The sequence below is a fragment of the Jaculus jaculus genome, chromosome 11, assembly GCF_020740685.1.
Source record: "Jaculus jaculus isolate mJacJac1 chromosome 11, mJacJac1.mat.Y.cur, whole genome shotgun sequence".
NCBI classification, from domain to species: domain Eukaryota; kingdom Metazoa; phylum Chordata; class Mammalia; order Rodentia; family Dipodidae; genus Jaculus; species Jaculus jaculus.
In genome coordinates, this window is record NC_059112.1 from 13,661,624 (window position 1) to 13,673,057 (window position 11,434).

General features: G+C 43.1%; 1 protein-coding gene across 9 annotated transcripts in view; it reads left to right on the top strand.

The window, feature by feature from the left end:
* Clock (clock circadian regulator) overlaps window positions 1-11,434 on the top strand; it is a 61,941-nt gene that overhangs the window by 44,865 nt on the left and 5,642 nt on the right. For 6 of the 9 annotated variants that reach the window (XM_045161400.1, XM_045161399.1, XM_045161401.1 and 3 more), the window contains exons 16-22: window positions 84-264; window positions 1,056-1,156; window positions 1,930-2,019; window positions 6,296-6,448; window positions 7,886-8,092; window positions 8,718-8,920; window positions 9,465-9,723. In XM_045161400.1, coding sequence (XP_045017335.1) covers window positions 84-264; window positions 1,056-1,156; window positions 1,930-2,019; window positions 6,296-6,448; window positions 7,886-8,092; window positions 8,718-8,920; window positions 9,465-9,723 — 1,194 coding nt within the window. The remainder of the gene's footprint in view (window positions 1-83; window positions 265-1,055; window positions 1,157-1,929; window positions 2,020-6,295; window positions 6,449-7,885; window positions 8,093-8,717; window positions 8,921-9,464; window positions 9,724-11,434) is intronic. The other 3 variants (XM_045161405.1, XM_004665390.2, XR_006639580.1) reach the window with 3 other exon arrangements.

An 11,434-nucleotide genomic window follows, 5' to 3' on the forward strand; every position in this document is an offset into this window, starting at 1 on the left:
TTTATTATTAGCAGACAATATTACTAATTTGAGCTTTCTGAACTGAGTCATAAAGAAACATTTTGTTTTCTCTGTCTCTCTAGAGCCAAGATTCTGGGTCTGACAACCGAATCAATACAGTGAGTCTCAAGGAAGCGCTGGAACGGTTTGATCGAAGCCCCACTCCTTCCGCCTCCTCCAGGAGCTCCAGGAGATCATCTCACACGGCCGTCTCAGACCCTTCCTGTGAGCGCGGCAGCTTGAAAACACACGCCGTTACAGAGAGTACTTCTGAATTGCTTGTCATTGCTAGCAGCATTTTTCAAACCTCATTTAAAATTTTTAATTTTTTTAATATATTAACCTTTCCAGTGAGTAAGAGGCAAATTGCTCACCGTTAGCCAGAGCCTTAAGATCAAGCGATAATGCGTAAATAGTAATATTGTTATTGACAACTTTTAAAAATTTCTCAAAATGAAAACAAATTTTTTTGTAAAACCAATTAGTATTAAGATTGCATTTTGAAACTTTCTAAAAATGTCTTATTTTTTTGAAGACTTAGATAATTTCTAAATTGTAGGCGGTCCATCACGCCTCCAGTTCCACATCTGTGGATTCTGCTATCATAGGAAACACCCTCCACACCCTGAAATTGTACCTGTACTGATCATGTACGGCCTTTCTTCCTTGTCATGATTTTCTAACTAATACATCGTCACAGGTGTGTACATAGATTATTTGTGTTAGGTATTAGTTTTAGCGTATGCAGGTGGGTGTGCATAGGTGACAGGCAAACACTGTGCTTTTTGACCTAAGGGGCTGTAGCGTTCCTGGATTTTTATACCTGAGCGGAGATACTGAAGAAATGACTGTAGGAACTATTGTCCCAGTCTCACATATTTTTGAACCTTGAAAAAGATAGAAGTAATTAATACCTTACAATCATGGGTTTTACTTTATTTAATGACTTAGAAAACTAGCACAAAACTGTTTTATTCACTGAGGTAAATTTTGAGATCATAAAGAAACTGTATGTATAAGTGCTAATGCCCTTCTGTTTTGTTGACTGACTTCAGCAACACCAACAAAGATCCCAACAGATGCCAGCACTCCCCCCAGGCAGCACTTAGCAGCGCATGAGAAGATGGCACAGCGGAGGTCATCGTTTAGTAGTCAGGTAAGCACTTTAGCTCAGTCTTCTTAATGAAGATGCGTTTAATATTTTTATTTATTTATTTGAGAGAGAGAGAGAAAGCAGTACGGAGAAAGAGAGAGAGCGAGTCAGAGAGAGAGCATGGGCATGCTAGGGCCTCCAGCCACTGCAAATGAACTCCAGACACATGCGTCACCTTACATGCATCTGGCTTATGTGCATCCTGGGGAATTGAACCTAGGTCCTTTGGCTTCGATGGCAAGTGCCTTAACCACTAAGCCATTTCTCCAGCCCTGAATGAAGATTTATTAAAAGTGGAGCAATTTAGCCAAATTGATGAGCTCAGAGTCAATTAAGAGGTCCTGTCTCAAAGAGATGAACAGCATTCCCAAGGATAACACTCAGAGAGGCTTCTGCACACATGTGCATACCCACACAACAGAAAAGCAAGGGTTTATCTAAACCTTCAGGAATTTATTGATTCACTAACAATACTCTTTTAAGATCAAGATAGAAGTAAAATGTTGGATTTTTATTTAGTTGTGAAAAACTGATCATTAAGGACCATTGTACATCTAAGTCAAATAGCAAAATTGGCTTCAGTGAGTGAATTGAGTGTACTGTGCTGGGTGCCATGGAGAAGTACAGATAAAAAGTACAGGAAGAGTGACATTTTTGTATTCGGCTAACAAAAATATGAGGCAGACTGTAAGTTCAGTGCTATTGATGTTTCTGGTAGAAGTGTTCGTATGTGGGAATGAACATCACTTCATTGTTACTTTTTATTTTACTTCTAGTCCATTAATTCCCAGTCTGTTGGCCCATCATTAACACAACCAGTGATGTCTCAACCTGCAAATTTATCAATTCCACAAGGCATGTCCCAGGTATTTTTTATTTGTTTTAGTTGAGCATTTACAAATAATAATTGCTTTGAAGTGGAATATTATAGTTACTGATGCAGTAAATCTTAACGGGAGATACAAGAACATTTAGGGGCATTTTTGTTTGTTATAATGAGTTTTGGTACCACATGTCTTTCTGGATTCATGATCTTATACAATAAAGCATTTTCCTGTTTAGTTATAATGTAACATCACTTTCCATGTAGAAAAACCTTATGGAAGGGGGAGGGATCATGATACAGTGTCTATATAGAAGTTGTCAATGAAAAGTTCTAAAAACAACCGTATAGATATTAAAGATAAAGAAATATACTGATCATTTTGTTCTTCCTATGGCTGTTGGAAGACTTGGGTACTTTTATTCCTTATGGATTTACCTACTCATATACAGGACGTCTACTGTTTTTGTAACAATTATCACAGGTGCTGACAGTATTTGAAATGTCTATACTTCAAGGCTATACAAATAAAGAGGGAGTGGCAAATAACTAAAATACTGTGTTATGCAGTGGAACCTTAATGCAGCCTAAAGCAGTTGAGGGAGCCAGGTGTGGCAGTGCGTGCCTGCAGTAATAGCACTGGGGAGGAGGAGATAGAAAGATCAAGAGATCAGGGTCACCCTTGGTCACCTGCTTTGAGACCAGTCTGGATAGACTGTATGAAATATATGAGACCCTGCTAAAAAGAAAAAGAAGAAAAGAAAATCAAAAACAACAAAATGGCAGTGGAGGAAACCTTTTAGAATTGCTACCTTGCTAGAGGCCTAAATACAGAAATTAGCCAAAGAAGTGTGATTACAAAAGCAATGCTATGTGCCTCTTGATCATGCTTTCTCAACTTCTGATTTATAACTCATTTAAGGTTTCAAAAAACATTAAGAAGACTGCTAAATAGCAATAAACATAATTTAAAGTCTTCTGGAAGCTTTGTTTGGCACTAAAACCTGATTTCTAGCAATAATATGTAAGATTTTTGTCATAGTATTATATTATTAAGTAATATGATTAGTTATGGCAGTTTTTAATCAGCACTGATTTTTTAAATTTTTATTTATTTGAGAGAGAGAGGTGCAGATAGAGAGAATGGTTACACCAAGGCCTCCAGCCACTGCAAACAAACTCCAGATGCGTGTGCCACCTTGTGCACCTGGCTTATGTGGGTACCCAGGAATAGAACCTGGGTCCTCTGACTTTGTAAGCAAGTGCCTTACTTGCTACACCATCTCTCCGGCCCATCATTGACTTCTGTATGATTTTTTTCTTAGCTATTTGTTTGCAAGCAGATAGTGTGTGCACGCACGCACAACAGAGCCTCCAGCAACTGCAGATAAACCAGATTCATGCACTGCTCTGTGCACTTGGCTTACATGGGTACTGGGAAATTGAATTTGGGTCATTAGGCTTTGGAAAGCAAGCACCTTGACTGCTGAGCCATCTATCCAGTCCACCATTGATTTTTATTTTATATCAGGATAATAATAATCTACTCTTACCGTCTTATAGATAATTCCATTAAATAAATGGTATGTGCTTTGTCAAAGATATTAAAGCTTCAACTCTTATGTTTCATTTACAAAATAAAGCCAAATAGTTTTTTTTGGTTGTGCAGTTTATTTCCTTTTATGCTACATTTGATTCTGTTTTCTTATTTGTATTTAATGGAAATGATTTAAATTGTAGCATATTTTTTACCTATAAATACAAGTAGCTTTAGTTACAATAGAATTTATTTGCATAACATGATTGTAAATGTTACATATTTTAACTTACATTTTAAAAAGCATCAGAGGGCTGGGGCGATGCCTTAATGGTTAAGGCAGAAGCCTGCAAAGCCTAAGGACCCAGGTTCGATTATTCAGATTACACGTAAGCCAGGCACATGCATCTGGAGTTCATTTGCAGTGGCTAAAGGCCCTGGCACGCCCATTCTCTCCCCACCCCACCCCTGTCTCTAATAAATAAATAAAAATAAATCTTTCAAAAAGCATGAGAAAATTGTACTAAAGTAGTAATTTTTCTGTAATACATGATATGTTCTGGTTGTTGTAAACTTCAAATATTAAAAGTGGAATGTTTTAAAAGGTAATACTCAAAATCCAGGCATGATAGTACATGACTGTAATCCTTGCACCTGCAAGGCAGAGGCAGAAAGGTCATTGTGGGTTTATAGCACAACCCTGTCTCAACATTACAGAAAAAGAGAGAGTGAGGAGGAAAGGATGGGGGGACAGAGGGAGTGTATGTATATTAATACTCAATATTTTTAGTTCAAACTTGAAAAATCACCTTATTAATTTAATATCACCTTTCTAAAGATAAGGTAAGAAAGGGTTGGGTGGGCACTTACTCCTTTAGGAAATTCACTAGTAGGAAACTCTGGTCTTTATATGCTGAATATTAATAGAAATATTAATGAGCAATGAAATATCGGGTGTGGCTCAGGTACACTTGGTGGACATTGGAGCTGCTTATGTAAACACTTAAAATCTCCAAAGTGGCTGGGCGTGGTGGCGCACGCCTTTAATCCCAGCACTGGGGGTGGGGGGCAGAGGTAGGAGGATTGCTGTGAGTTCGAGGCCACCCTGAGAATACAGTGAATTCCAGGTCAGCCTGAGCTAGAGTGAAACCCTACCTTGAACCCCCCCCCAAAAAAAATTTCCAAAGTGGAATAACTTTGTTTCCATTCATGCATGTATTCATTTGTTCCTAAGTACTTTGTATTACTTAATCTCTTAAAGGAACCTATGTTTTAAACTTGTCTAAGGATACTATCAGTTGGAATTATGAATGGAAACAATAATATTGTTGTCAGATTTACATAACTTCTTTTTTCAATTTTTTTTATTTATTTATTATTTATTGGTACTGGAAACTAAACCCAGGGCTTTGCACGAGCTATAAGTGAGCTCCATCTCCAGCCCTGTCTCTGTTGAGAATAGGGCTCCCTCTCGGCTGCCCAGGCTGGCTTGGCATTCACGGTGTGGCCCTGGCAGGTCTTTAGCTTGTGATTCTCCTGCCAAACTTTGGATCCTCTGCTGATGTACACAGTGTGTGGTCCATTCTAGGGATTTGATACGGATTCCCACCACATGCAGGCCACACAGTTTCATTTGGTGACATATAGAAATGAAGTACTAAGTAAATAAGTAAATGAATAAAGTACCAGTAAATGGTGAACCCAAGGGTGTACCTGTAGTCAGTCAAGATCAGTCAGAAATACAAGTAGGGATAAAAGTGATTAGCTAGAGCCTAGAGAATGTCAAATGGGGGCTGTGTAGGCAGGTGCCGCAGAGAGGGAGGGAGCAGGAGAGCAGCCAATCAAGGCCCACCCCAATCCTGAGCCTCTTCATTGCCTGTGCTGCTGTTTGGCGGGGTTCAGCTCTCACTGCCGATGGATGTGGCTAGTCACTGGTTAGAGAAGTTCACTAAAGCGCCACGGAGAAGGGCCAGAGCACAGGAAAACACACGCCCGGGGACTAGTGAGGTCTGCTGGGAAGCTACCACTAGGATGTCGTTGAGACATGCAGGAAAAGTGCTGGTGAAGCTCTGGGAGCCGCCCCTGGGCCCAGGGAGATAAACATCTTCCTCTGCAGCCCGCCTTGCCGGCACGGAGCAAAACATACCAGGTTCAGCTGCAGAGCAGAGCAGAGCTGGGGAGAGCAGAGCAGAGCTGGGGAGAGCAGAGCAGAGCAGAGCTGGGGAGAGCAGAGCAGAGCAGAGCTGGGGAGAGCAGAGCAGAGCAGAGCTGGGGAGAGCAGAGCAGAGCAGAGCTGGGGAGAGCAGAGCAGAGCTGGGGAGAGCAGAGCTGGGGAGAGCAGAGCAGAGCTGGGGAGAGCAGAGCAGAGCAGAGCTGGGGAGAGCAGAGCTGGGGAGAGCAGAGCAGAGCTGGGGAGAGCAGAGCTGGGGAGAGCAGAGCAGAGCTGGGGAGAACAGAGCAGAGCAGAGCTGGGGAGAGCAGAGCAGAGCAGAGCTGGGGAGAGCAGAGCAGAGCAGAGCTGGGGAGAGCAGAGCTGGGGAGAGCAGAGCAGAGCAGAGCAGAGCTGGGGAGAACAGAGCAGAGCAGAGCAGAGCTGGGGAGAGCAGAGCAGAGCTGGGGAGAACAGAGCAGAGCAGAGCTGGGGAGAGCAGAGCAGAGCAGAGCAGAGCAGAGCTGGGGAGAACAGAGCAGAGCAGAGCTGGGGAGAGCTCTAGTCTTCCTCTCACCCGGCTTCCTTGTCACCTTTGCTCACGTGTGACTCTGAAACGCCACACTACTTCAGTTTCAGTTTTCAGCACAGCTGGGAGCCATGCAGCACCTCAAAGACCAGTTGGAGCAACGGACACGGATGATAGAGGCAAATATTCACCGTCAGCAAGAAGAACTAAGGAAAATCCAGGAACAACTCCAGATGGTCCATGGCCAAGGACTGCAGGTACACTACTGTCACTGGAATACAGGGCATCCTTTGCACATTTTGATCCCTACAAAATTGACTTAAAAATTTTTAATATATGTTTTTAAATATGTATCTATCTGAGAGAGCAAGACAGGGAAAGAGGCAGAGGGAGAGAGAGGGAAGGAGAGAAAATGGGTGCTCCAGGGCCTCCAGCCACTGCACATGAATTCCAGATGCGTGCACCACCTTGTGCATCTGGCTTAAATGGGTTCTGGGGAGTTGAACCAAGGTCCTTTGGCTTTGCAGGCAAATGCCTTTACTGCTAAGCCATCTCTCCAGCCAAAGTTGACTTTTATGTTGATGAAAAGTTAGATCCAGGCTGACCAGGAATTCAATATGTAGTCTCAGGGCAGCCTTGAACTCGTGGCGATCCTCCTACCTCTGCCTCCCAAGTGCTAGGATCAAAGATGTGAGTAACCACACCCAGCTCCTGTTCAGTTAGTTTATTTATTTATTTATTTGAGAGTGACAGGCAAAATGAGAGAAAGAGGCAGACAGAGAAGGGCATGCCAGGGCCTCTAGCCACTGCACCAACTCCAGATGCATATGCCACCTTGTGTATCGGGCTTACATGGGTCCTGGGAAATTGAGCCTTGAAGCAAGGTCCTTAGGCTTCACAGGCAAGTACCGCTACGCCATCTCTCCAGCCCTTTTAAAAATATTTTTATTTGAGATGTACACAAATGCATACGTGAGGCAGACAGATTGAGTATGGTCACACCAAGGCCTCTTGCCACTGCACGCAAACTCCAGAAGCACACACCACTTTGTGCATCTAGCTCTAAGTGGGTACTGGGGAATTGAAGCCAGGCCATTAGGCTTTGCAAACAAGCACCTTTAACCTCTGAGCCATTTCTGCAGCCCTCCTGCCTAGTACTACTATAAAATCCATCAATACCTTTATTTTTCTAGATTAATAAACATGCTCTTAAATTTTAGAAAATTCAAATCTGTATTTTAAAAATTACCTTTTCTAGAACCTTTGATGTAAACTATAATAGCTTTAATAAAACAATATTAGGTCTTATGACTCATTTGTCTTAGTTGCCTAACAGTGTCATGTAGGGGATGAGGACTTGAGTCAAGGGAAACTTGAGGTGCAAACACCCTATGTTCGCAATGTCGTGAAGGGTGGGCAGACCCAGAATCAGCTCCTTGGAGTGCTGAGGTGCATGTTTTCTAACTGTTGAAGATGTGATATGGAAATGAAAGTAAGGTTTCATATTCAGCAATTCAGAATTCAAAATGGCTACTTGTATCTGGTCAATATTCTTAATAGTCTTTGTTTTCAAACTGCAGGGTTTATCTAAGCTAAGTGTACAATTTAGTGGTAGAGTGCTTGTTTGTCTGCAATGCTTGCTTCCCGGCCCTGGGGGGGAAAGTCTCATGTAAGTGTAACCTTTATTTTCAAAGATGTTTTTGCAACAGTCCAACCCTGGATTGAATTTTGGTTCTGTTCAACTTTCCTCTGGAAATTCATCTAACATTCAGCAGCTGACATCTATAAATATGCAAGGCCAAGTCATCCCTGCTAACCAGGTTCAGAGTGGAATGAATACTGGACACATTGGCACAAACCAGCACCTGATACAACAGACTTTGCACAGCACATCTGCTCAGGTAATGGCGGCTGGGTGCGGTGAACTGCAGGAGCTCGGTGAGTGAGCTACGTACTCGTGCCAAGAAGGCAAAAGTCTCTGTCCTACCAGCTCTTAGCAGTTCATAATACTAGAACAGAATATTGGCAGTGATCATTAGAATAGTTTGTGAACAATTGTGTTAAGGTTAAATATTTTGCCATTAAACTCTTTCATAATCTTTGTAAGGATCTAAATCTACCAGGTTCTCATAACTTGTAGAGCATTTTTATGTATTACGGAACATTGGTTTGCACAGGAGGCTAGGTAGAGGCCATATCGGCACGTGTGCAGATTAGATTGGTGGGGGGGGGTGGTCAATGAGTTCTAGTAATCAGTGTGCATCTGTTGTTAAAGATGAAAAAAATAATGGTATCCAACTGCCACTCATTTGCCTATGTTCCTACCATTTCTATGAAGATCACAGTCCCTAAGTCCTGGATTCCCTTCTAGAAAGCTTAGGACTAATTCATGTTCAGATACTGGTGATTAGATTCTCTCAGAGTAATAAATTCTGCCACTCCTTCTCTCTTGAGTCAGCAGTTGTTAAAAGTGGCAGATAGGTAACTTGGTCTAGCTAATATGTAAAACCTTCTGTTTTCTCGCAGAGTCAACAGAGTGTGATGAGTGGGCACAGTCAGCAAACGTCTCTTCCAAGCCAGACGCAGAGCCCTCTCACAGCCCCTCTGTATAACACCATGGTGATTTCTCAGCCTGCGGCTGGGAACATGGTCCAGATTCCATCCAGTGTGCCACAAAACAGTACCCAGAGTGCCACAGTCTCTACGTTCACTCAGGACAGACAGATAAGGTATTTGTCGTACTTCATTTGTTATTATCAAAGTTATATATTGATGAAAAAGAAGAAGTTGGGGTTGCCTAGTATGCATAAGACCTTGAGATTAGTCTCAGTACTGCGCCTGTCCCCCAGAGCCAGTAATTTACAGCACAATCCTAGTTCGTTGCATACTATAACCATTGTTTTGAAGTAGGAAGTAAAAAACTTATCAATGGTTTACTAAAAGACTTGAGAGTACACCAATTTTGTTTTCTCCTCCCCAAATGGTCTACCAAATACAGAATCCACATTTTCTGGCACACTGCTTATATCTTTGGCTTTGTTGTCCGGTGTTGGTTTTGCTGTGTACATGTTTGGTTTACTGATATCCTAAAGGGAATCTTTTAAAACACTCTACCATTTAGCTACATTCCTGGTCACCCAAGGGGAATGGTTTAAAAACAGAAACTAAATAGGAGCATGCATGGGCAGTGTCGCTGGTTGGTTAGTGTTCGGCTCACTATATTTAATTGGTATGTCTTGTACTTGTCACTCCTTTCTTTCTTTCCTCTCACAGATTTTCTCAAGGTCAGCAACTTGTGACCAAGTTAGTGACTGCTCCTGTAGCTTGTGGGGCAGTCATGGTACCTAGTACCATGCTCATGGGTCAGGTGGTGACTGCCTATCCTACCTTTGCCACACAACAGCAGCAGGCACAGACGCTGTCAGTAACGCCGCAGCAGCCGCAGCAGCCGAGTTCGCAGGAGCCGCAGCTTCCCTCCGTTCAGCAGCCATCTCCGGCGCCGCTGGCCCAGCCGCCCCAGCAGTTTTTACAGGTGAGCCTCCACGAGACGCTGCCCTGCACCAACTTCGTGTTTTAGGGAATTAGATATTTAATGAGGTGATAAAAATCTGGAAAGCACATAAAAGCTTATTGTGCACCTTAATTCTTTGCAACAATAGAAAACTTGTCATGCTTAGCTGTTTTTTATTCTCTTGTTCAGTCTCTGGAGAACTTTCAGCCGTGTATGAGCAGTCCCAATTATCTGAACTTCTGGATTGCGCACATGTTCCACTTCCTGCCCATTGTCAGGTCACTTATGTTGACCCCATTTTCTTCTCAGGCTAGTGCCTCTGGATTCAAAGACCCCTTTCTTTTTCCTCTTCCTTCCTGGATCAAACTTCACTCTGTATAGCACAAGGATATCAAAGTATCTCTGTCAGCATAGGCATTACCTTGGATTATTATTTTCAGTATTTATTTGAGAAAGAAAATTGGTACTCCAGGGCCTCCTGTCACTGCATACAGTCTCTAGGCAGACATGTGCATGCACCACTCTGTGCATCTGGCTTTACGTGGGTACTGAATCAAACCCAAGCTGTTAGGCTTTGCAAGCAAGTGCCTTGAACCACTGAGCCATCTCTCCAGCCCTCATATTATTAAACTTTATTCAGAATTTTGCTGTTAGAGGAGGTAATATGATGGAGAATGGAATTTCAAAGCAGAATTTTGCTGTTAGAAAATGCTAGGAGAAGCTGGGTGTGATGGCGCACACCTTTAATCCCAGCACTCGGGAGGCAGAGGTAGGAGAATTGCCGTGAGTTCAAGGCCACCCTGAGACTACAGAGTTAATTCCAGGTCAGCCTGGACCAGAGTGAGACCCTACCTCGAAAAACCAAAAAAAAAAAAAAAAAAAAAAAAGAAAGAAAGAAAGAAAGAAAAGAAAAGCATATGAAAAGAACTTGGGCTCTGAAGTCAGGTTATCCTCAGTTGAGTCACTGCTAGAGCACATTCTGTGTGGCCTTTGCCAAACCTCCTCATAAAATGTAAGTGATAGTATTTCATACCTCCCATATTTAAAAGTGTAAATTTCTGAGTGAGATAAAGTTGTCATCTATAAGCACAATATTGATAAATGTAGTGAGACAAACACGTCCAGATACCGGTGGATAACTCACACAGGATCTGCTCATCTGTAGGATACAGAAGAGTCACCTAGATAGGGTTCTCGGCAAAGACCCACAGAACCAGCTTCTTAGGCAGAAATACAGCCAGTTGTCTCTTGGACTGGCAGAGCAGTTTTAAAGGTAGACTGGAGACCAGCTAGATGCTACTTTTCCCATTGGTGTCACAAAAGACCAGACAAAAGCAACTTAGGGAAGGGCTTATTCGGGCTCACAGTTGGCGGTTACAGTCCATCTCAGTGGCAGGGCCGGAGCTGGAGGCAGCTGTCGTGTTGCACGAGCAGAGGAAGATGAACGCTGATACCAGCTAGCCGCCTCCTCCAGCCGCAGTCACGAGCTCCTGGGTGCTACTGCCCGCAGCCAGGGGCGTCTTCCCGCCTTGCTCCGTCAGCCCAAACGAGCAACCCCCTCAGATATACCGCGGCCTGTCTGCTAGGTGACTGTAGGTGCTGTCAAGTTGACACTGTCCACCATTGCATTATGCCACCTGGATGGCTCATGTCATTCATCTCAGGACTGCTCAGGGTCAGGCAACTTAGAACCAGAGGAGCAGACCCCAGGGCGCGTCTCTCACTGTGGACC